The sequence below is a fragment of the Megalobrama amblycephala genome, linkage group LG3 (assembly GCF_018812025.1).
Source record: "Megalobrama amblycephala isolate DHTTF-2021 linkage group LG3, ASM1881202v1, whole genome shotgun sequence".
NCBI classification, from domain to species: domain Eukaryota; kingdom Metazoa; phylum Chordata; class Actinopteri; order Cypriniformes; family Xenocyprididae; genus Megalobrama; species Megalobrama amblycephala.
The window spans coordinates 10,243,682-10,268,693 of record NC_063046.1 but is presented as its reverse complement, the minus strand read 5'-3'; the positions used below and the strand labels follow the sequence as shown (position 1 = coordinate 10,268,693).

Below are 25,012 nucleotides of genomic sequence, written 5' to 3'. Positions count from 1 at the left end.
TACAGACATTCACTCTATCAGTACAAGCCCTGGAACTTTCATCTTCTACAGACTAAAGGAGCACGAGGCAGCTATTAAATCACAACATGTCAATCAGAAACAGGCTTGTGATCTTCTTAAGTAGACTCCTCAGAACATATGCACCAAATAATATTGTGAGTGCACTTCATGTGTTCTAGTTGAAAATACAAAAGCGTATTCCTCCTTCAGCTTCGAAGCTCAATTTACTGTCAGAGCGGATCCAATAAAACTCATTCATAAGGAAATTTGTGAATAAACCCCCACATTAAATATGATGCATGTACATGCAAGGCATATTTATAGATATGTATGTGTGTATGCTTTTATTTCCCAGAAAAGCCGTGCGCTCTATACTGTACTCCCATTGGCAGTGATGCACCGGTACTAGTGGCCGAACGTGTGCAGGACGGGACGCCATGTGGACCTTATGAGAGCGACCTGTGTGTGAGCGGAAAATGTCAGGTGTGTATTCACGAGACTTTTAAAGTCTTTTATGCTCACCAAGGTTGCATTTATTAAAAAATACAGTAAAAACAGTAATATTGTCAAATATTAGTGCAATTTAAAATAAATATTTTCTTTTTTAATAAAATATAATTTATTCCCATGATGGCAAAGCTGAATTTTCAGCATCATTACTCCAGTCTTCAGTGTCACATGATCCTTCAGAAATCATTCTGATATGCTGATTTTTGCTCAAGAAACATTTCTTACTATTATCAATGTTGAAAATAGTTATGCTGCATCATATTTTTATGTAGAAACAAGATTTTTTGATGAATAGAGTTCAAAAGAACATTTATTTGAAATATAAATCTTTGGTAACATTATAAATGTGTTTACTGTCACTTTTCATTTCAAATCACTTTAAAGGGTTAGTTCACCCAAAAATTTAAATTCTGTCATTAAGTACTCTCCCTCATGTCGTCCCACACCCATAAGACCTTCATTCATCATTGGAAGACAAATTAAGATATTTTTGACAAAATCCGATGGCTCAGTGAGGCCTCTATTGACAGCAAGTTAATTTACACTTTCAAACACCCAGAAAGGTACTAAAGTTATTTTTAAAACAATTCATGTGACTACAGTGGTTCAACCTTAATGTTATGAAGCGACAAGAATACTTCTTGTGCACCAAAAAACCAAAATAATGACTTTATTCAACAATTTCTAGTGATGGCCGATTTCAAAACACTGCTTCATGAAGCTTCGAAGCTTTACGAATCTTTTGTTTCGAATTAGTGGTTCGGAGCGTGTATCAAACTGCCAAAGCCACCTGAACCATTGAAATTTCGAAACACTTATGATGTAACAAAGCCTCGTTTATTGAAATCACATGACTCCGAACCACTGATTCAGGACATCAATTCTCATAACATTAAGGTTGAACCACTGTACTCACATGAACTGTTTTAAATATGTCTTTAGTAGCTTTCTGGGTGTTTGAAAGTGTAAATTAACTTGCTGTCAATAGAGGCCTCACTGAGCCATCGGATTTTATCAAAAATATCTTAATTTTGTGTTCCGAAGATGAACAAAGGTCTTACGGGTGTGGAACGACATAAAGGTGAGTAATTAATGTCAGAATTTTCCATTTTTGGGTGAACTAACCCTTTAATGTGTCATGTACTGCTGTGTTCCAATTTGCATATCCGTCCTAAATAGTATTTGAAATTAGAATTAGTGTGTCCAACATTGTTATATGTTGAAATGAGTATTCCAAAAGAATATGGTCTTTTTCTGGTTAGAATCCCAAGTGCAGATCCATACACAGTCTAACACCGCGTCTACAGTTGCTCTTGTTTTTGCATTCAAAACTTGGATATGAGGAGATTGATATGATGAGGGATTTTTGCATAAGATAGACAGTTATTGAATTTGGTGATCAGAGCTTTACTTCCTTTTCACTAAAACAGTTTGAAAGATCTATTGATTGAATAAAGATGAGGGTGAGATCATACCTCACCAGTTCATTTTCTGCATCAATCCTATTCTACAGTGATTTACAGTAAAACATTGCATTAGAATCTTTGATTAAGTTTGATGTCATTTAATTGTAAAAACATTTTGTCAAGAGAAAAGAATGAATGAGTTGGGCGGAGAAAGTTGTGCAGACAATAAAAGACACATAGTTTAGTCGCCCAGCTTAGTTACGACCGCTGTTTCTACAGTCAACCACAGTTTTGCTCAATGGCCACTAGTAAGAGCACAAAAATGAAAGGAGGTCACAGTCTCCAAGCCGCCTCCACTAATAGAAAGCAGGACTGAAAAGAAAAAAAGAAAAAACAGGTCAAAGTGTCTGGAAGTGATTTTACTGCGTGCACTGTAACAAACGTACACACGTGTGGTTACTGTAAGTGAGTGAAGGGATTCATCAGGCCTGAACATTGACTACATCCCTTCATGCTATAATATAAACAACGCTTGGCCTGAGCAGATTCAGGGTCAGTTCCTGTCCTGGTTTGTGCTGACCACAATCCCAGAACTGCTGTTTTGGGGATAGTGCTCATATTCACGGTCTGAATGTAGCTCTTGTGTCAGAAACATCTAGAGGGAGTGAACAGATGATCAGCGCCAGGAACCTCTGGTGAAAATGTGATTTCAGTGACCTTTTCCTATTTGTTTATTCGATTCTACTTCGTTCAGACTATTAAGGGAGCCTATTAAGAACAAAATCACTAACAGAGATGACATGAATTTCATGAAAGCAGGACATTACTTACACACACACACACACACACACACACACACACACACACAAAGATTCTTTCAGCGCATTTAATGTAATACCTTATTTTCTTATTGTTGTCAAAAGTTGTTTTTCTGGTGTATACTGATTTATAGTGTGTCTTAACCAGAAAAGATTCCAGTTTGTCCACACTAAAATTGGATGCAATCGATCATAAAGTACAACCAATCAGAACGGTTCTCACTGTTTGCACGCTATGTCATTCCTGAAGTGAAATGAAGAATGATTTCCTGTGAATCCAGATAATACAGCAGTTAAACCAGCGGTGATTGCCACAGAAAATTTACTAATGACATTTTTAGCAGGAAATTACTTTAGGTTTTTGAAATTATTCGTTAAAGATTGACATGATATGTTGGTGCTTTTACTTTCAGGCATGGTTTTGTTGCGTTTGAAGATATCCAACCATTTGAGCTATTATATTTTTATGGTACTTGATGTTGTGCCAAAGAAATCAAAAGTATATTGTGGCTCAACACTGATGTGTTAACACTAGGCAACAACTAGCTTTGCTTGATATTTTAGCACAATGAATGGACTTACTGAATGGAGAAAGAAAATGAGTGATATTTTGACCCTTTGTAAACTGTTTTCTTTCTTGTAGAGCTCAATTTTTTTTAAAGAAGCTTCTTTTCATACAATGACACTTGATAGTGACCACGTCAATCAAGCTCCAAAACGACATCATAAGTAGAGCATCTTTGATTCCAGGTGCTATTTATGCTATTTATTTTCTTAAAAAGGACCTATTATGCCCTATTACATCTTGATTTTGTTTTTAGGGTCTACTAGAATAGGTCTTCATGCTTGAATGTTCAAAAAACACCTTATTTTTCACATATTTCACATTGCAGCTCCTCTCTTCCCAGTCTGTCAGTAACGCACTGTTTAGTTCCTGTCTCTATACACCCCCTCCTTCTGAAAAGAGCAATGTGCTCTGATTGGTCGGCTGGAACAGCGTGTTGTGATTGGTCAACTGCTTTGAGCGTGTTTCAGAAAATGGCATGCCCTTTATCATAACCCTGAGTTTCAACACACTACTAATGCAACTCAACCAGGCCTCGCCCCTTTTTCTTCATACGCCTTGGGCGGGAATTATTTAAATGAGGAATATTGTGACGTATACATTCCCGGAAGAAAACTCAAGACTACAATGTAGGCGATTTTGAGGGAGTTCAGAAATGATCTTTTTTATGCTTTCCTCTTAATAAGATAAAAACAAGAGGCCATTCATGAGTCAGTAATTTACATTTTTGTAACTCATGAATCATGACATAAAAGTTGATTTATTATTCTTTCCCTCTGCCTCCTTCAGAAAATCGGCTGTGATGGCATCATCGGTTCATCTGCAAAAGAAGATCGATGCGGCGTCTGCAACGGTGATGGTAAATCCTGTAGGATCATCAAAGGAGACTTCAACCACTCCAAAGGGATGGGTGAGTCAGACGAGAATCATAGAATCATTTGTGTTCGTCTGACATTAAAAACAAACTTAAAGCAGCTCTCAGTCTCGCTGTAGTGCATCATCAGGCCTGCTGGTGCTCAACACAACGGGTCTTGTAGACTAAATTATACAAGAGGCTCAGCCTCTCTTGCCTCCTCTGACGGACCAACATTGCAGTTTCTGTGTAGTTGTCTTTAGTTTAGAGTAGTGAATGTGGGCAAATTGAAATTAAAAGGTTAGTTCATCCAGAAATGAAAATTCTGTCATTAATTACTCACCCTCATGTCGTTCCACACCCGTAAGACTTTTGCTCATCTTCGGAACACAAATGAAGATCTTTTTGATGAAATCTTAGAGATTTCCCTCCATAGACAGCTACACAACTGACACTTTGATGCTTCAAACAGTTCATAAAGGGATTGTAAAACTAATCCATATGAATTGAGTGGTTTAGTCCAAATTTTCTGAAGAGACTCGATCGATTTATATGATGAACAGATTGAATTTAGGCTTTTATTCACATATAAACATTGATCAGCAAACATACACAGAAGCTCAAACAAACCTGCTTGACGCGTGAGAACAAACCTCTTGCAATCTCAATGATTCTTGCAGAAGCTCAAACGTGCTGCGTAACACATAAGAATGAACCTCATTGGTTCTTGCTGAAGCTCAAACGTTGAGTACACCCCTCACATTTTTGTAAATATTTTATTATATCTCTTCATGTGACAACACTGAAGAAATGACACTTTGCTTCAATTTAAAATAGTGAGTGTACAGCTTGTATAACAGTGTAAATTTGCTGTCCCTTCAAAATAACTCAACATACAGCCATTAATGTCTGAACCGCTGGCCAAGAATGTGAGTACACCCCTAAGTGAAAATGTACAAATTGAGCCCAAAGTGTCAATATTTTGTGTGGCCACCATTATTTTCCAGCACTGCCTTAACCCTCTTGGGCATGGAGCTTCACAGGTTGCCACTTGAGTCCTCTTCCATATGACATCATGGAGCTGGTGGATGTTAGAGACCTTGCGCTCCTCCACCTTCCATTTGAGGATGCCCCACAGATGCTCAATAGGGTTTAGGTACCCTCAGCTTCTTTAGCAAGGCAGTGGTCATCTTGGAGGTGTGTTTGGGGTTGTTATCGTGTTGGAATACTGCCCAGTCTCCGAAGGGAGGGGATCATGCTCTGCTCATTCATGGTTCCCTCAATGAACTGTAGCTCTCCAGTGCCGGCAGCACTCATGCAGCCCCAGACCATGACACTCCCACCACCATGCTTGACTGTATCCTCTGGATATGACGTTGAGCACTTGCACTCGATTTCTTTGGTCGACCATGGCGAGGCCTGTTCTGAGTGGAACCTGTCCTGTTAAACCGCTGTATGGTCTTGGCCACCGTGATGCAGCCAGTTTCAGGGTCTTGGCAATCTTCTTATAGCCTATGCCATCTTTATGTAGAGCAACAATTCTTTTTTTCAGATCCTCAGAGGGTTCTTTGCCATGAGGTGCCATTTTGAACTTCCAGTGACCAGTATGAGAGAGCAATAACACCAAATTTAACACACCTGCTCCCCATTCACACCTGAGACCTTGTAACACTAACAAGTCACATGACACCAGGGAGAGAAAATGGCTAATTGGGCCCAATTTGGACATTTTCACTTAGGGGTGTACTCACTTTTGTGGCCAGCGGTTCAGACATTAATGGCTGTGTGTTGAGTTATTTTGAGGGGACAGCAAATTTACACTGTTATACAAGCTGTACACTCACTACTTTACATTGTAGTGTCTAGGGGTGTGCATTGGCACTGCCCTCACGATTCGATTCGATTACGATTCACCAGGTAACGATTCGATTCAATTCGATTCTACGATGCATTGCGATGCATCAAAATTCTACTGCACACAAGGAAAATTTTTCATCAGTCATGAGGCAATACAAGCAGATATTAAACAACAGATTTTATTGCCTGCTATGTGTCTCCTGTATCTTTGACATAAAAGTTATTAAATTAAATAAAATGTAATTAAATAAAATGTAATTAAATAAAATGTAATTAAATAAAATGTAATTAAATCAAATGAAATGGTACAGGGTACTAGATAGGGCATTTTCAAACCTGAAAAAGGAAACAATCAAAATCTCTGCTTTCAGTGCTTTTTTTTTTTTTTTTTTTTTTACACACAGTAAAATAGCAGCACTAAGACAGGGCACTTCCTGAAGTCCTGTGCAAATATTAAAATAATAAGTAACACTATTTTAACAACAACCACCCAGGAATAAAAATATTCAGTGCAACAACACACAGTAACCACTTATTACTGTGAAACTTTTTTCAAGTAGTAAAGTAAAGTGCAAACTATTCTCAACAAAACAGCAGCTTAGCAGCTTTAAGACAATGACAATTATATGCCTGCCCTGATCCTACCATCACATCAGCTGCATACAATAAAATATTAAGATGTGAAATACAGTATTGTAAACCAAAAATAAAGTGTGTAGGCTTAGCCTACTACCAAATTTGTGCAAACAAGCAACTTCTTCCGTCCAACATCACCATCACCATCAACATCACCATCATCAACAATTCGTTTCAGAGTGAGGAAATGTATAGTTTAACCTAAGCCTACATCATAACTTCTCACTGTTTAGCATTTGGGAATTTCAAGGTTCTTGTGGAAAAACACAAGCTGATCGACATGGTCCGGTTTGAGAGAGCTTCTTTTTGCAGTGATATTGCCAACGTGCTTAATTTTAGTGTGGCAGATTTTACACACCGCGTAAAGGGGGTCGCACACCGGACGCGAAGCTCAGCGCCGCGCCACGTCTTTAAAATTCGAACGCATTGTTTTCTATGAGAGTACGCACACCGGCGGCGACATTCGGCGCCTGTCCGCGGCGCCCAGCAACGACTCAGGAAGTTGTTCAAAATCCTGCCGCGCCACAGAGCGCCATGTACATTGTTTTACATTAAATGTATATTCTATTTCTCTCAAATCGTCGTTAATGTACATAGTGATGTCACCCTGTGATGCAAGATACATCAGTTTCACATTCTTAGTTTAACAGCTTGAATAAAGTTTAAAAATGTATAATAAACGTAGCCTTTTCTTTCCTTTTGCTGTGTTGTGCCATTTTTCCATGTACACTAACCTCAGTGCGAAATATTAAAGCATAGAAATGTAACATTTCCCTGTTGACGTAAAACATTTCCATTGTGCAGCTCTTCAATCAGGAGTCGTTTCAAAATTGAGCTCGCACGTATATAATGTGCGCGGCAGGTGTGCGATACCTGTGAGTTGTCAGAGACGCGACGCTGTGCGGCGCCGAGCTTCGCGTCCGGTGTGCGACCCCCTTAAGACTTGTCTAGTTTCCCATTCACTTCATAAAATCCGAAATGTGCCCAGATGTCCGCTTTCCAAGCTTTGGGTGCGTTTTTAATAACCCGTCTATCGCGGTCATCTCCCTCCGCCTCAGCCATCTAGCTTGTTGTTGTTGTTGTTATTCCCCCGGAACCGGGAGTATTTGAAACTTCACAACTTTATTGTCCGCCAGAAAATAAACAGTGACATAATCGATTATGGCACTTTGCCGCATCGATGCTGAATCGTTCATGCCCCGCATCGCGATGCATCGCCGAATCGATTATTGTTGACACCCCTAGTAGTGTCATTTCTTCAGTGTTGTCACATGAAAATATATAATAAAATATTTACAAAAATGTGAGGAGTGTACTCACGTTTGTGAGATACTGTATGGATTCATTTTACGATCTCTGTCTTTTTGAAGCATCAAAGTGGTAGTTGCGTAGCTGAACTAAAAGATCTTCATTTGTGTTCTGAAGATGAACGAAGGTCTTAGGGGTGTGGAACGACATGAGGGTGAGTAATTAATGACAGAATTTTTTATTTTTGGGTGAACTAAACTGTTAACAAAGAACCGCAGCGATTATTCTCTTCCATTGACCATGTTGGTTTTGTGTCTCTCAGCCACTCATAGCCTTTGTAAGAAGGTTTCTACGTGTGTGATGTCGAAACCCAGAGCTGTTCTCAAGTGTTTCTCATGTAAGATGCATGGTTTGACGTGTGTGTGTTTGTGTGCTCAATCAGGTTGTTATGATGCAGACTATTCTATAGGATTAACACCCAAATGCTCTTGAATCATTATATAAAACACACCTTTATACTATGAGAATTGATGTCCTGGTTAATTTCAATACAACATACAGTACTGTTCAAAAGTTTGTGATCAGTACATTTTTTATGAAAGAAGATTATTTTCATTGTTGTTATTTTTAACTAAAACAAAATCTATTAAAAGTATTTTTTTAATTGAAATAAATCTTAAAGTGTTAGTTCACCAAAAAAATACAATTCTGACCTCCCTATAGACAGCTACGTCATAACCAATTTCAAAGCCCATAAAAGGTAGTAAAGACATTGTTAAGGGTGCCCTAGAATTAAAAATTGAATTTACCTTGGCATAGTTGAATAACAAGAGTTCAGTACATGGAAAGACATACAGTGAGTCTCAAACACCATTGTTTCCTCCTTCTTATATAAATCTAATTTGTTTAAAAGACCTCCGAAGAACAGGTGAATCTCAACATAACACCGACTGTTACGTAACAGTCGGGATCATTAATATGTACGCCCCCAATATTTGCATATGCCAGCCCATGTTCAAGGCATTACACAAGGGCAGGACGTCTGGATGTGCACAGCTGAATCATCAGACTAGGTAAGCAAGCAAGGACAATAGCCAAAAATGGCAGATGGACCAATAATAACTGACATGATCCATGATATCATGATATTTTTAGTGATATTTGTAAATCGTCTTTCTAAATGTTTCATCGGAGACAAGACTGTCGCTATTTTCATTTTTTAAACACTTGCAGTCTGTATAATTCATAAACAACTTAATTCTTTATAAATCTCTCCAACAGTGTGTAATGTTAGCATTAGCCCTGTTAGCCACACATAGGCTACTATCAAACTCATTCAGAATCAAATGTAAACATCCAAATACTGTAAATACCATACTTACGCGATTAGACATGCTGCATGACGAACACTTTGTAAAGATCCATTTTGAGGGTTATATTAGCTGTGTGAACTTTGTTTATGCTGTTTAAGGCAAGCGCAAGCTCGGGGGGCGGGAAGCACGAGGATTTAAAGGGGCCGCAGCCTGAATTGGTGCATATTTAATGATGCCCCAAAATAGGCAGTTAAAAAAAATGAATAAAAAAAAATCTATGGGGTATTTTGAGCTGAAACTTCACAGACACATTCAGGGGACGCCTTAGACTTATATTACATCTTTTGAAAACACGTTCTACGGCACCTTTAAAATAGTCTATGTGACTTTAAAATAGTCTCTGTGACTCTATGTGACTTCAGTGGTTCAACCTTAATGTTATGTATTGTTTTTTACCTAGCAGATAATAAAATTCAAAGTTTGTCAAGTCAAACTTCCCTTTTCTGTTTAATATAACATTTTTTTATTTAAATGACCTGCTCAAAGGTCTGTTTCTGTGAATGATTTGACATTCCAAATGAGGTTAAAACTTTTTGTCATTCCAAATTCTTTTGCTCTCCCTCATCAGCTAAGTAAGGACTCTTGCTCGCTCATGGGTTATCTGTTATTCACTGGATTCAGTCCGGATGACTCCAAGGTCACCACGTGCCTCCCAAAACTGCTTTAATGCCAAATGTCCCAATGGTCTCCAGCTGTTCTAGCTTCAGGCCATCATCATCCTGTTCACTGCTGAATGTGGGAATACGTATGTATGCCCAGCCCTACAGGGAACGAGTCAGGACAAAACTAAGGACTTTATACTTTGCCAGCAGAGCCAAATAAATAGACTTCTTTGTCTAAATCTGCTTGCACACAGCACAGTTCTTGCTGTCTAAGACACATTTTAGGGACTAAATCAGAAGTCTTGTTTTTTAGCATTCCCATCATATTATGATCATAGTTCACAGTGCACAAATTCCCTCTTTTCACAAAGGCTTTCTTGGCTTTGTGCATGTCAATGAGGATGTGACACGAATTGATGGAGTAAAATGGCCTGTCAGTGCAATCAGTCTTGACTAGAGTTTTAGCTAATGTGTGCATCGTACAGACATGAGAGACAGTTGCCCCTGATTTCACAGACAAGGCTTAAGCTAGTCCTAGACTAAAATGCATGTTTGAGCTGTTTCAACTGAAAGCAACTTGTACTGACATATCTTACAATATGCCAGTGTTATTGTTTTGTCTCAAGATGCACACCAGTAATGTTTTTTTCTAGGGTACATTTATAAAAGCTACTTAAATACCCTAATTGAACTAAAGCCTAATCCTGGCTTAGTCTAAGACTTGTCTGTGAAACCGGGCCTTGATGTTGTACAGTCTGCTTTGACTGAAGATCTCATGCAATCTGACAAGAAAAAAAAAAAAAAGGACAGAAAATGATCATACAGTTTCAGGCATTTCAGGAGACAAATTGACCAATTTCATTCATTGGCAAGAGCCACATAAAAAGAATTCTAATTTCATTGTTTTGGTCTTTTAAATAAGTTTTTAAATTAATCTTTGGGGCTTTGGAAACCAGTTCTCACTGTTTAAAGGTGTGTTTTAGTGGATATTCAAGAGCAGTCATGAGAGGATTTTACTCCTATAGAGAGATCTGACTTGGTCTTCTTCCACTTTCACATTTAACCACATGCTTAGCAGCCTTGCTATTGGAAATATTTTTCCCATCCATTTTTTCCAAATATACACTAATGTTCAAAAGTGACAGTAAAGACATTTATAATGTCACAAAATGTTTCTATTTCAAATGAATGCTGTTATTTTGAACTTTCTATTCATCAAAGAAAAGGTGGAAAAAAATCCTGAAAAAAAAATTCACGATTTCCACAAAAATGTGAAGCAGCACAACTGTTTTCAGCACTGAAAATAAAAAGAAATGTTTCTTTAATGGAATGATTTCTGAAGGATCATGTGACACTGAAGACTGGAGTAATGATGCTGAAAATTCAGCTTTGATCACAGGAATAATTTACACTTTAAATCATATATTTTATTTTTTAATTATTTGTAATTTGTAATAAAAGTTTACATTGTTTTGGCTTTTATTGTATTTTTGAGCAAATAAATGCAACCTTAATGAGCATAAGATACATTCAATGTTTATTAAGTTTATTAAAATAGAAATATATTTAATTTATCAAAAAAAAATTCAGACAGTGTAAGTTTGAGTTAGGAAACTGTTTCGATTGCATCATTCTTTATTGGAGAACAGTGTAATTGTTACTGATTTAATTTAAAAAGGAATGTGACTGACTTTTGGCTTCTGAAGAATCACAAGTAATCATAACTTTAGAGGTCATGATAAGTCTGTATTGAAACATTTACATTTAGCTTAATTGGCACAAATGTGTTTGAGTTTCTCTCAATGCCTCAATTGGTAAAATCATCTGAAAAGAAGCAGATGTTTAGTTTAACATTATGGTTAAAAATGAGGGGTTGGTAAGATTTTTTATGTTTATGAAATTATATGCTCACCAAGGCTGCATTTATTTGAATACAGTAAAAATCAGTGTTATCAGTATCAATAGTTATCAATGTTGAAATCTGTCATGAGACTGCTCCAAGACACGAAGTTTGAGGATCCAAGCGCAGTATTTATTGAAAGTATAATCCACAATCGAAGCCCAAAAACAGGCAAAAATCCAAACATATACCAGGTGAGGTAGGCCTATATGTTTGGTATATATGAATCCAGAAAAACAGCAACAGGGTCAAAACCAGGGAACAGATAATCAAAGGACCACTCAGGGCCTGTGTACACCTGGTCACTTCATGATCGGATAGCTTCTTCTCTGATCAGATAGCTATCCAAATGTGAAAAGATCAGGTCTAAATGCCTTCCGAAACACATTCGATCCGATCACTCAAATCACTTCAGGAGGTGGTCTGGGAGGCATTCCAGTCAAAACTGAACAGGTCTAAATGCATCTGGTTGTTGAAACCACATATTTAAATTTAACTCCTCCCAAAAATACTAAGAAATAAACACATAAGAGCGTGTTATAGGCTAAATAACATGTTATAGACAGATAAGACAGCGCTACTATATCACGCATAGCCACAGATGAGCAGCTGAGTATAATCAAATGTAAATGCAATCGTTTTTATAAATCAGATAGCTCTCCAATCAGAGAAAAAGCATGAAGTGACCAGCTGTAAACAGGCCCTCAGAAATGCAGTAGTGACACATACAAGACTTCACAATGAATGACAGAATGAACCAGGCTTATATAGGCAGGGACTGACAAGGTAATGAGAACCAGCTGAGAACAATCAGGGATTTTGAGACTGGGCAGTGAGTTCTGGGAAGTGTAGTTCGTGAGGGAATATCAAAGTCTGGGGTCGAGTGCCCTCTGGTGGCTATTAAAGGGCACTCCGCTGATGACCGTGACAAAAACAGTTGTGCTGCTTAAAGGGGCTCTATGTAGGAATGACACCCAGTGTTCAAAATAGGTACTGCAGTCCACTGACCCAGTTTGTTTATTGGTTTCCATGGTTGCAATACGTGGTGTTTTCCGCCAACTGGCAACCTGTGATGTCTAAATACTATTGGATAAACTGACAGCACACGGACCAAAACAAAGTCAGACATTCCGACACGGAACGCACATTTTCAAAGTAGAATATGTAACATTGTTTTTCTGAGAAACAAGTAGGTGAACTTAGCATGTTTATATGTATCTGCAGACATATCAGGGTATTTTTATGCTTTAAAATCTTACATAGAGCCCCTATCATATTTTTGTGTAAAGTGATGTTTTTTTCTTTTTTGTTTGTTTGTTTTTTCAGGATTATTTGATGTAAACAAAGCAAAAAAACATTTGTTTGATATAGAATCTTTTGTAGCAATATCAATTTAATGCATCCTTGCTCAATAAAAAGTATTAATTTATTAAAAATAATAATCCAAAACTTCAGAAAGGTAGTGTATGCCCAGTTGGCAGCATCAGACTCTCATTCGTATATAATGTGCAAAATTGTTGACTGTTGTTGAATACTTGCTGAGGCTTTGAAGGAGTAATTCACCCAGAAATGAAAATACTGGCATCATTTACTCACCCTTTATGTTGTTCCAATGTATGACTTTCTTTCTTTCTTTCTTTCTTTCTTTCTTTCTTTCTTTCTTTCTTTCTTTCTTTCTTTTAATACTGTAAAACCGAAAATTAGATGTCAGGCAGAATCCAAGAGCTTCTGTTGTCCATAAAATGAAAGTGGATGATGAAAGCTCCTTAAAATTTAAAAAATGTCATAAAAACACAAACAAGTAAAAAATATTCTCATCTTTGGGTGAACTGTTCCTTTTCAAAAACTATAGACATCACTGGTACAGTTATGTTTCCTGACAAATTTGACTCCGTCTTCCAGGAGAGACCAATAAACGTTCGGCAGAAAAGCTTTCCTACATCTGTATTCTCAACTTTCATTGTTTGAGATGAATTACTTTCTATAACAAAACCAAATATAAACTAAATCCTGAAAGTCCGACAGTTTTTTAAGATCCTCCAGATGTGGTGGCATGTGGATGAGTGTGTGTTTTTGATCTGGGTTTGGTGTGTTTTATGCTAATCTGGTGGTTTTGGGTGTTTAACAGGGGGTGGTGGTCTTTTTTGTGTGGAGTGATAACTGCATGTTTGTGATCATGCCAGGAGGAATATGATGAGTTTAAGGTTACGTTCACACTGTCAGTTTTTGGGATTGACAACTGCATTTACTTACAGATGTGAGTCTCGAAAAGCCCCATTCACACCGCAACTTAGTAGCACCTCGAATACTGTCTGTATGAATGTGAACAGGGAGTCAAACCCGTATTCTCTTACGAGTAACCATGATCATATTCACAAAAGAGACCAAAGTAATATCATAGATGGCGGCGTCCATAAAGCTGAAAAGTCTTATTACTTTTGACATGACAAGAGTCCAATTGAGCTGCATCAAATCTTCATTAACCGACAGCAGATTTTATATCTGGGTGGAGAGCGGATCATTTGAGTCGCTAATAAAATAATAATTAAATAATTAAAATAATAAAATAATACTCCAGTAAAAGTATTAAAAGATCAGTTCATTTCAGATTTAAAATTTCCTAATAATTTACTCACCCCCATGTCATCCAAGATGTTCATGTGTTTCTTTCTTCAGTCGAAAATAAATTAAGGGTTTTGAGGAAAACATTCCAGGATTTTTCATCATATAGTGGACTTCACCAGGGTACAACGAGTTGAAGGTCCAAATGTCAGTTTCAGTGCAGCTTCAAAGGGCTCTACACGATCCCAGATCAGGAATAAGGGTCTGATCTCGCAAAACGATCATTTTCTGAAAAAAAAAAAGAAATGTATATACTTTTTAACCACAAATCTTGCACTGCTCTGCGATGCACCACGCATTACGTAATCGCATTTGAAATGTCATGTATGACGTAAGGTAGGGCGAAAAACTAATTTTCTTCTCCTACTTCAAAATTGTCTGACATTGTTGTTTTACCTTTTTTTAAAGGGCGTTTGACTTAGTCTTTGCACATTCACTTTGTAGACACTGGATCGGTACTTCCACCTACGTCACACGTGACCTTTCCAACATGATTATATCATGCGTGATGCATTGCAGAGCAGTGCAAGATGAGCATTTGTGGTTAAAAAGTAAATACATTTATTTTATTATTTTTTTAGAAAATGACCGATCGTTTCAGTAGATAAGACCCTTATTCCTCGTCTGGGATCGTGTAGAGTTCTTTTGAAGCTGCACTGAAACTGTCATTTTGACCTTTAACCTGTTGGTAACTGTTGAAGTCCACTGTATGGAGAAAAATCCTGGAATGTTTTCCTCACAAACCTTAATTTCTTTTTGACTGAAGAAAGAAAGACATAAACATCTTGGATGACATTCGAAGATGCACCGGCATTAATTTGTGTTATTTTAACGTTATGTTTAGTTTTTACCTAAAGCCTACTCTGTTCAGAGGGTAGTATACAAATGTTAATATACAAATAATATACACACTCAACCTCTGAGGATCTCCTGTTCTTGCCTCATTTTTAGTCAGACTTGTGAATTCAGTGAATTGACCCTTCGCAAAGACCCGCCTTTGCAAAGTTACTGTTGCTTTGTCCGACAAGCCGTGGCGCTGTCACGCCACACAAAGTGAAAAATACATCACGGAGCAAAGAGGATACTGACAACATGTCGACAGACAAGACAAACCAGGTTACTTGTGATATAAGTTTAACTCCAACGAGGTTAATCTTCTAACTCATGACTGCTTTGTTGGACAAAATGGTGGAATCGGCGTTCTGATTGGTTAGATCGCTTGTCAATCAAACTCCCGGCGAAGGGTCAGTTGTTAACTGGAGACTTGCTCTGACTGGATCATTTGAATCAATAAGTTGTTGACTCAAGAACAGATCCAGTCGGATCAGTCTGATTCATGAATGAATCATTCTGTGCGATTTGCAAACCGATTTATTGAAAGTCTCGTTCACGAATCGGACACCGCTAGCACATCTGCACACAGCGCAGGTTTTCCAAGAATGCGGTTGTGAGTCCTGAAAATTTACATGCGAGAGTTCGGTTCTAGAATGCGGTTGTCACTACTATAAATAACTGAATTGTGTTTGAACGTAACCGTATTATTGACTCGACCGTATTCTGCAGTTGCGTGAACGTGGCCTAAAACAGGTTCAGTGCAAAGTGTGGGGCAGTAAATGAAAACAAAACTTTACAATAATCATTTTTAGACTATCATCCAAACTGCAGGTCAAATCATCCCAGTCAGGGTCAAACTAATCTCGCCCTGTTTCACAAAGACCCCTGTGACTGTGAGGACTTGCTGTCAAAGGTCTCTTCTTTAAATGAGCTGAACTGATGGCAATTACTCGTATACACATGAGCATCAGCCATTTGTGTGCCGTTATCTCCTCTCTTTCAGGGCCCTTTCCTTCTGCTCAGTGTAGTGATGTATCTAAGGATGTGGTTTAGCATAAGTTTCTGAATGTGGCCACAGTGTGTGTGTATAAACAGTACAGCAGATTTGTTTTATCATTACTGCCCAGACACTTTGTGTCACTCTGGTTTTTGGAAGGGGAATTGTGTGTGTGTACGTCAGAGGAAAATGCTCTGGTTCCAATCAGAGTTGACCAAAGCATCTGACACAGAACATAATGTACAGTATATGTGTATATATATATATATATATATATATATATATATATATATATAGAGAGAGAGAGAGAGAGAGAGGGTTAAATAAACTAAAGCCATACAAATTAAACTTAAAATAATAATGTTACTTAAAATATTTTTTTAACTTATTTTATTTCATCTGTTTATCTTGATTAAACTAACTTAATCAGTATTAGAACTTAAAAACACTTATTTAAAAGAAATGTAAAATAAAAATTTTATTAAATAACTAATTATGCTTTATAAGTTCACATAACAAAAATTATTCACCATTTGATTGAGATGATTTACGATTGAGACTTATTGTAATCATTGTGAATGGTCTGCTCTGATTGGCCAGGAAAATACACACATGACTTGGTTCAGACTCATATTTGCATACGTTTATAGAAATATGCACCTGTGCACCAGTGTGAAATCTCGCTCGCTCGTTTCATTTCCACTCTTGTTTCTCCCCTTATTTCTTTCTCTCCCAAAGGTTACATTGAGGCAGCTGTCATTCCAGTGGGAGCTCGACGAATCAAAGTTGTGGAAGACAAGCCATCCCATAGCTTTCTGGGTAATTACTCAACCTGTTGCCATAACAACTGGTCTTCCAAATGGCCACACAATAGATCTCAGAGAGACTGGACCAGCTCGATAATGGCTGTAGATAGGAACTACGCCAGGTGTTGTCTCTTATGCTACGTTATGACAAATGACGCTTCTCTGCTGACAAGCTGCATGTCACATTAGGATGAAACTCACAGTAAGGACGTATAACACGGATTCGCTTTATGCCGCTCGAAACCGGAGTGAGGGTTTTTGTGAGTGAATGTCCTAGAAAACATGTCTGGGTCATTTTTCATCCAAAAAAAGAAAAAGATTTTTTACAATGTGACATTAAGCACATTTATACACCAAATTCTAATTACTTTTACTATATTTTAGATAATAAAATTGTAATATATATGTATATTGATATATATTTTACTTTGCACTTTCTTATTATTTCTGCAATTCTGCAATACTCTTGCAGATTTTTATAGCATGAAATATAAATTAATAGTTTTAATATAAGATAATTATTAATTTAGTTTTTTTCCCACGTTACAGTAATAAGAATTGCATTTTTGTAAATGTAAAAATAATCATAATTATCTATTAACAGGCTTTAATTTTTTTCTTTTTTCTTTTTATTTTGGGGTGAAATATGCCAGACATGTTCTTAACTTTCGTGAGATTCACTCTTGTGATTAGTGAAACCCTCTTGAGAGAATGTTATAAATCTTGTGAAACTTAATTAAGACTTTATTTGTCCAGCTGGCCCACAATTGATGAGCATATTCATTGTAATTTAATTTATTTTAATGAGTCAGGGATTTTTGAAAAGACGCCTTCAACTTTCAGAATTAATGTGTCTGGTCGTCCAACTTCACAGACATAATGCTGACAGATTATAATAATGCTTCACTCTTCATATTCTCAAATAAACATCCCTTCTCCCGAAGGTCAGGATCACATGACTGCCTGGGTTGACGTTATTAAAAATGCCCACAGTCTTAGATCATATAGACTAGGTTTCATAACATTATGAAGTTTAGACTTTAGACTAAAGATGCCTGCATTGTATGCATTTTGTTCTATAATGCCTTTCACCTAACTTGGCAGCATTCATTCTGTAATTCATCCGCAGGGAGATGTAAACATTTGTTTAGTTTGGGTCTGGTTGGCCATCTTTTGTAAGAGAACAGATGAATATATATATATAATATATATATGTGTGTGTGTGTGTGTGTATATATATATATATATATATATATATATATATATATATATGTGTGTGTGTATATATATATATATATATATATATATATATATATATATATATATATATATATATATATATATATATTTTAAAATCCAGCCAGAAAGCGTGAAATGACATTAAAGTGAACCCCTCCCATTGAGCTCAGCGCAGATGCTCTCCAAAACAAACCAGGTTATGCTTTCATTGCAGCAGACTGTGGGCAATCTGCTTCAAAACAATAATGCACTCGTATATGTGTATAAAAATAGGATGAATGTGAGGTAACGATGGAAGAATTATATGCAATAGCTCATTCGACACAAAGTTCAAATGCATGAATGGCGAGAATGTGTTTGAGGTGCATTTTAAAAAGGAAAAAATTGCTCTGGATTCTGGACTATGTAAAGGCAGAAATGTATTGGATAAAAATGCTATAGAATATATTGCAATTCCCACCATTACCAGATATGAAGTATACCTTTTAATTGTGCTATACCTGTACATCAGTGGTCTTCAACAGGCCTATTTTGTGTTAGAGAGGCCATATTATGCCCTTTTACTTGATTTTGTTTTTGGCATTAACTAGAATAGATTTTCATGCTCGAAAGTTCCAAAAACACATTATTATTTTTTTTACATATTTTACATTATTGCAGCAGCACCTCTCTTTCCAGTCTGTCAGTAATGCTCTGGGATGCATTTCCCAAAAGCATCTTTAATCAATTATTGTTATTAACCAATTATGCAAATTAACCTAATATTAATGAGATTTAAATGAGACTAAAATGAACTATGAAGCCCATGCTTACAAATAGCGCAATGTGCTCTGATTGGTCATCTGGACCAGTGTGTTGTGATTGGTCAACTGCTTCGAATGTCACGCCCCTTACCATTACCGCAAGTTTCAACGCACAACTAAAGCAACTCAACCAGGCCCTGTTTGTTTGTGATGTGTTTGTTACCGGAAGAATACTCAAGACTACAACGGAGGCGTTTCAGGGAGTTCAAAAAACTGAAAATGCACTCGAAAAAATGCTGGGTTAAAAACACCCCAAGTTGGGTTGAAAATGGACAAACCCAGTGATTGGGTTGTTTTAACCCAGCGGTTGAGTTAAATGTTTGCTGGGCATATATATATATATATATATATATATATATATATATATATATATATATATATATATAGTGTAATTACTATATGGCTGGCTTAAAATTAACCCAAAATAGGAGGAAATTAAAAATCAGACACATAATTACTAAAGGCAACAATAATAATCAAAAGGTGAACATTTATTAAAAAGCAATTTAATAAATGTTTATTGTTTACTTATTATAGAGGGTATTCGTCGACATCACTTTCCCGCCGAAAACGCGCTCCCTCAGCTGGACTGAGTGGCAAAAGAACCTGCTGCGTGACTGGATTTAGTAGAGGAAACTGCGAAAACACGAGTAAAACTAACGAATTACACTAAAGGTTGGAATTGAATGTGTTCCTTACAACTTGTCAAATAAACCTAATCCATGGATATCGACATGCAGCCAGGAGTCGTGTTTCATGACATTTATATGTGCCTGATTTCGACAGTGGGGAAATAACGTTACATAAAGCAAATCTGCATGTGAATATTTTATATAACTACAATATAGGTAGGTTTAAATCCGAGTAATCACTTATATCAATGTTATATCGTCATATTGTCCAGCCCTAAAACATATATATAGTTTTATAGTATAGTTTTTGTCAGTGTTGTTTATTTAAAAACACACAATTATGCAGATTATAAGATCGAAAATATTTAATTGATGAGTTGTCAACATAATATATAACAATACAATATATACGGTATGATTTTACCTCAAAATCCAACATTTTGACACAAAATGATAACTGCAAATCCATGTTTCTCTGCCTGGAATTCAGATGTCTCTGTGACTTGCAGTGATCCATTTGCTTTTTTCTGTTGCTTTCTGATTTTTTTTTAAATATATGCCTCAGGTTTTGTGTCCAAGCTATTTGTACAGTCAATCACAAAGCTCTTTCCCGTTTTGAATGTGTTTTGTGTGTTTTTCGCGACATTTACGCTGAAAGCCAATGCTGCCGCTCAGTCTTTTGCCTCTCAGTGGACGTGACCGCAGCCGTAATGGTCGACGGTGATGTCACTTGCATACCCTCTATTCATTAAACTTAAATGTTAATTTATTAAACATATTCATAAATGTTAATTTCCAACATACTTTGGGTTCATTTTAAGCAAGCAATATAGTAATTTTTAATCAATAGTTGAGTTAAATAAAAAATACCCAGCAGGTTGGGTCAAACATTTAACCCATTCGCTGGGTTAAAACAACCAAATTGCTGGGTTTGTCCATTTTCAACTCAACTTGGGTTGTCTTTAACTCAGCATTTTTTTAGAGTGTATGTTTTAAACAAAAATCCAATATTACATTAACTAAATTAAATATTGAATATCAGCTAAATCAATGCATCAATAATGTTTTTAATATCTTGTATGCAATATAAGCATCATACAGTATGTTGATACCAAAATGAATATGGTACATGCATTTTAGGAATATTGTCCTTTTTGAAATTAGCTAGTCACTCAGGTACACCAGATCAAAATCAATGAAGTTTGCATGACAATATGTACAAAATGATTGCGTTATAGAGTTTTGATGGAATGATGCTTGTGTAATGTGAATTAGATAAATGTGTTCCTGTTTGACTGGTGCAGCTCTGAAGGACTCCAGCAAGCGATCCATAAACAATGACTGGAAAATCGAGCTGCCAGGGGAGTTTGAGCTTGCTGGCACCACAGTTCGCTATGTGAGGAGAGGACTGTGGGAAAAGATGTCTGCCAAGGGACCCACTAAGACTCCACTCCATCTCATGGTAAAAACATTAGGACCTAACGTCCACCTTTCTCTTTCTTAGCTCTTTATCGTCTTTCACACGTTTCGTGATGCAGTGTGCTTTTAAACTGAGTGTAAAACGCTATTCACTACACATTTTATTTCTGTAATCACATGATCGTTGAGAAACACTGTAGGACGGGACATGGTTTTATCAGGATTAAATTATATTTATTAATTATATTTAATGTGCACTTGTAGTGTACTTTAAATCTTAAATTCTTAAATTCTGTAGTGTACTTTAAATCTAAAATCTTTAAAAAAAAAAAATAAATGCAGATAATATATTAATGAAATATAAGGCCTCTTAAAGGTGCATTATGTAAGAATTATGTCTGCCAGAGGTCGCTAGAGGCCCATTCAAAACAAAGGTGTAGCTTGATGACGCCAAGTTTCAAGTTTGAGCGCGGAATCTTGGGACATGTGGTCTTCACCTCAATGGCCGGTGCAAAAGAATAGGGATAATACTCGGGAAGAAATCATGTTCATGGATGAGATTATTAACGTTACTGTAGTATGAAGCAGAGCAGGACCGAGTGTTGTGGGAGCTGAACGAGGAGCTGGAGCGATTGTGCAACACGCCTCACAAGCAGCGGAACTTTAATTATGACACAGTCGCCGGTGCCACTTCCGCTTTTCCCGTCATGAGTATGAGGTAACACAGCTCTGTTTATCATATTAGATACATTTGAGAGTGTTGAAAATCATTTGAGAGTGTTGAAAATCTCAGTGGCTGCTATGAGACACTTGTTGCACACTGCAGTAAGATCGATTTTTTAAGTAATCGATTTTAGAATATCATATTAATAAATGCTTGATGGCTTGTGTTGATAAATGGCATGCAATTAATTTTAAAATGTATTGTATGATGGAGAAAATTCTGTATTACTTTTACTAAAAATAAAACTGCATCTGATTATGCTATGTTAGCTACTTCACAAAATAGTGTTTTTCTCTGAGGCATGGTAAAGCATGGTACTCAAGAAAATTTACAGTAAAAATCAGGAAAATTAGATTTAAACAATAAGACTAAACGTTTTGAGCTATATAACAATAATTAGTTTTCTGTCTATAAATATTTCAAAACAGTTGTTCCCTTGTCTATTAAAACATGTAAATATTAAAGCGTCTTTGGTGTTTCCATGGTTTCTACAAAATCGGAAACCGAGGGTAACGCGGGTATGACGCAATTGATAGGCGACTCCTCATACGTCCCGGAGCCTTGGTTAAAATTGCAATTTTCCCACAATTTACAAATAGTTGGAAACATTTGGGATATTGTAAGTACTCAAGTGAACAAAATATATAACACTGGCCTAGTGGTTTTACTGCAAAATTCTTACATATTGCACCTTTAAGTGTACACTTAGTTTAGGGTTACTTGACACTTCCATGACTATGTTTAAGACATTTTGTAATAATGTCAAATTAAACATTTTATTTTAAGTACATTTTAAATCATTGTTTTAATTATAGAAGCAATTATGAAACTACATATAAATATGTACTTAATTCTACTCCTAAGTGGGTCAAAAAAGCACTTTAAGGTTCACTTTTTTATTTCATTGCATCATGTTCCAAACTTGTATGTTGTTTTTTCCATGGAACTCAAATGGAACTCAAATGGAGAAATGTGAAGAATATCCATGAGAAGTGAATTATGAGTTTGATCTATTTCTGGTATATTATTTTGTGATTTCAGAAGACTTAGGAACCTCTTTTAAGAATATTTAATGTGTTTTTTTTTTTTTTTTTTTTTTTTTTTTTTTTTTTAAATGTCGAAGATGGTCACTATGATCTCTGTATGGAAAGAACTGCGTGAAGCTTCATCATAAATTTCCCCCTTTTGTGTTCCATGGAAAAATAACAGCATTTGGGTTTGAAACGACATGAGGGTGAGTAAATAATGACAGAATTTTTCATTTATTGGGTGAATTGTCACTTTAAGAAATTAAATGGGGGCAATTTTGATTTCATGCTGAGTGTAACTGCCATGTTTTCCATGTTTCTAGTTGATTTAAAATATAATTATAACATATTTTGTCTTCATTATGAGCGGCTTCAGGATTGGCACAACATGCGATTTTATATTTGGAAAACATGCCAGCCTGCTAATCCAAAGCAAATACATAAATTGAATGGAAAACATATCACGTAGATTGTTTTGAAAGCAATAATGCAGATGTTTTTGGGATGGAGCCACTGCTAAACCTGAAGTCTTCACCCACATTGATGTCTAGAGCTGCTTTTCCACCCATGTGTCTGCACAGACATCCACTGCAATGATTTCATCATGATGCCATGTGGCGTTAGAAGCCGTTCACAATGCAAATACAGAAAACATAGAAGTCTTGAGAGATACATTTCTACAAAAGTTGATCTATGTCTGTTTCCAGCAGTTTTACACATTTCTCCAAACCAAGGTCCATATATATATCTATATTTAATGAAAACCTTTTTTGAATAAAACCAAGAAAAAATAATCTGTTTAGGAAAATGTATGAACCATTTTTAGAGACCTTAATTTAGAGAAATATGTCAAATCTGTTGAGAAAAACTTTGCAACAACTTAAAGACGTCCATCTAGCACGAGTACTTAGATTAACAATTATTATAGATTAGCATATTACTGCTCACTATTGAATGAAACTCAGTCCTCTAATCCTCTAATTCAAGCACGTTGTTTCAGTTAATATTTTCTCAAAGCTCTTTATGATGAAGTGAATAGACCTGTAATCTCTATTCCCTAACAGTCACCAAGAGTTTAAAGCAAAAAGGTTTGTTTAGTCTGGAGAGCCAGAAGGTGTCTTAAGAGAGATCTCTAATTAGTATAATTAAGCAGTGAATCAAGCTTTTGAAGATGCTTTTCTCTCAGACGTCCTCTGGCGCACAGATGCTCCACTTCAAATGGTCAGAGTGTTTTCAGACCCGTTTAGAATATTTGAGCTAAATTTCTAATGTGCCTCTGGTCAGCTTTGGAGCTTCTGATCGAGGCTTTTTGTCTGACCTTGAATAACTAAATAGATGCAAAATACTCCAAATTAGGTGAGAAAAATCTGTAGTGTGCACAGGGCCGGATAAACCATATGAGCATTTGGGCGCATAGCAGTCTTGCTGTGAGTGTGAATATTCACTTACAGACCTCACCATGATGTTTCGGTTGCATTTGGTGCTATATAATTAAAAAATAATTTCTTTCTATTTATTGTTTAATGCAGTGATTTGAAGTTGAATATCAGAAAACCTCTCAAGGTCATATTTTCTCAAAAATTGAAAGAATGAAATAAGGATTTAAATATTTTGCATAAGGAAAATAAAGCCTTTTTGACCATTTTTTTGACCAAGTCATTCTTGTTGTTAAAATTTGAAATAAATAATATTGTAAAGTCTTTAGGATGTGCTGGAGGAGACTTTAAAGAGTGCTTGACTCTTGCATTGTCAATACAAGATCTGTACAAGTCTCCTTCAGCACATCCCAAAGACTTTACAGTGACTTTCAATTAATTTAAGGTCTGGACTCAAGAGGTGCCAAAATGATTCTTCATGCTCCCTCCCAACCATTCTTTTACAATTTGAGCCTGGTGAATCTTGATATTGTCATCCTGGAATATGGTCATGATGTGTTTGTTTTCCTACATGGTTGTTTAAGAAATTAAAAGATACACACTCCATCAGTTAGGGTTAGAAGAACTGTTCCCAAACATATAACATGCTAGAAACATAATAATCATTAATGATCCAGTCAAAATAATGAAAAGGATCATGAAAAAATGTCATGGTGGAAAAATTTAATGGCCCAAAAAATATGCTTCATTTTCAATATTTGTGA

General features: G+C 36.3%; 1 protein-coding gene across 2 annotated transcripts in view; it reads left to right on the top strand.

Moving 5' to 3' along the window:
- Nucleotides 1-25,012, top strand: part of adamts17 (ADAM metallopeptidase with thrombospondin type 1 motif, 17) — a 209,238-nt gene that overhangs the window by 149,711 nt on the left and 34,515 nt on the right. The window contains exons 14-18 of one of the 2 annotated variants that reach the window (XM_048183792.1): nt 356-483; nt 4,089-4,209; nt 8,216-8,290; nt 16,960-17,040; nt 21,006-21,163. In XM_048183792.1, the coding sequence (XP_048039749.1) occupies nt 356-483; nt 4,089-4,209; nt 8,216-8,290; nt 16,960-17,040; nt 21,006-21,163 (563 nt within the window). The remainder of the gene's footprint in view (nt 1-355; nt 484-4,088; nt 4,210-8,215; nt 8,291-16,959; nt 17,041-21,005; nt 21,164-25,012) is intronic. The other variant, XM_048183793.1, reaches the window with a different exon arrangement.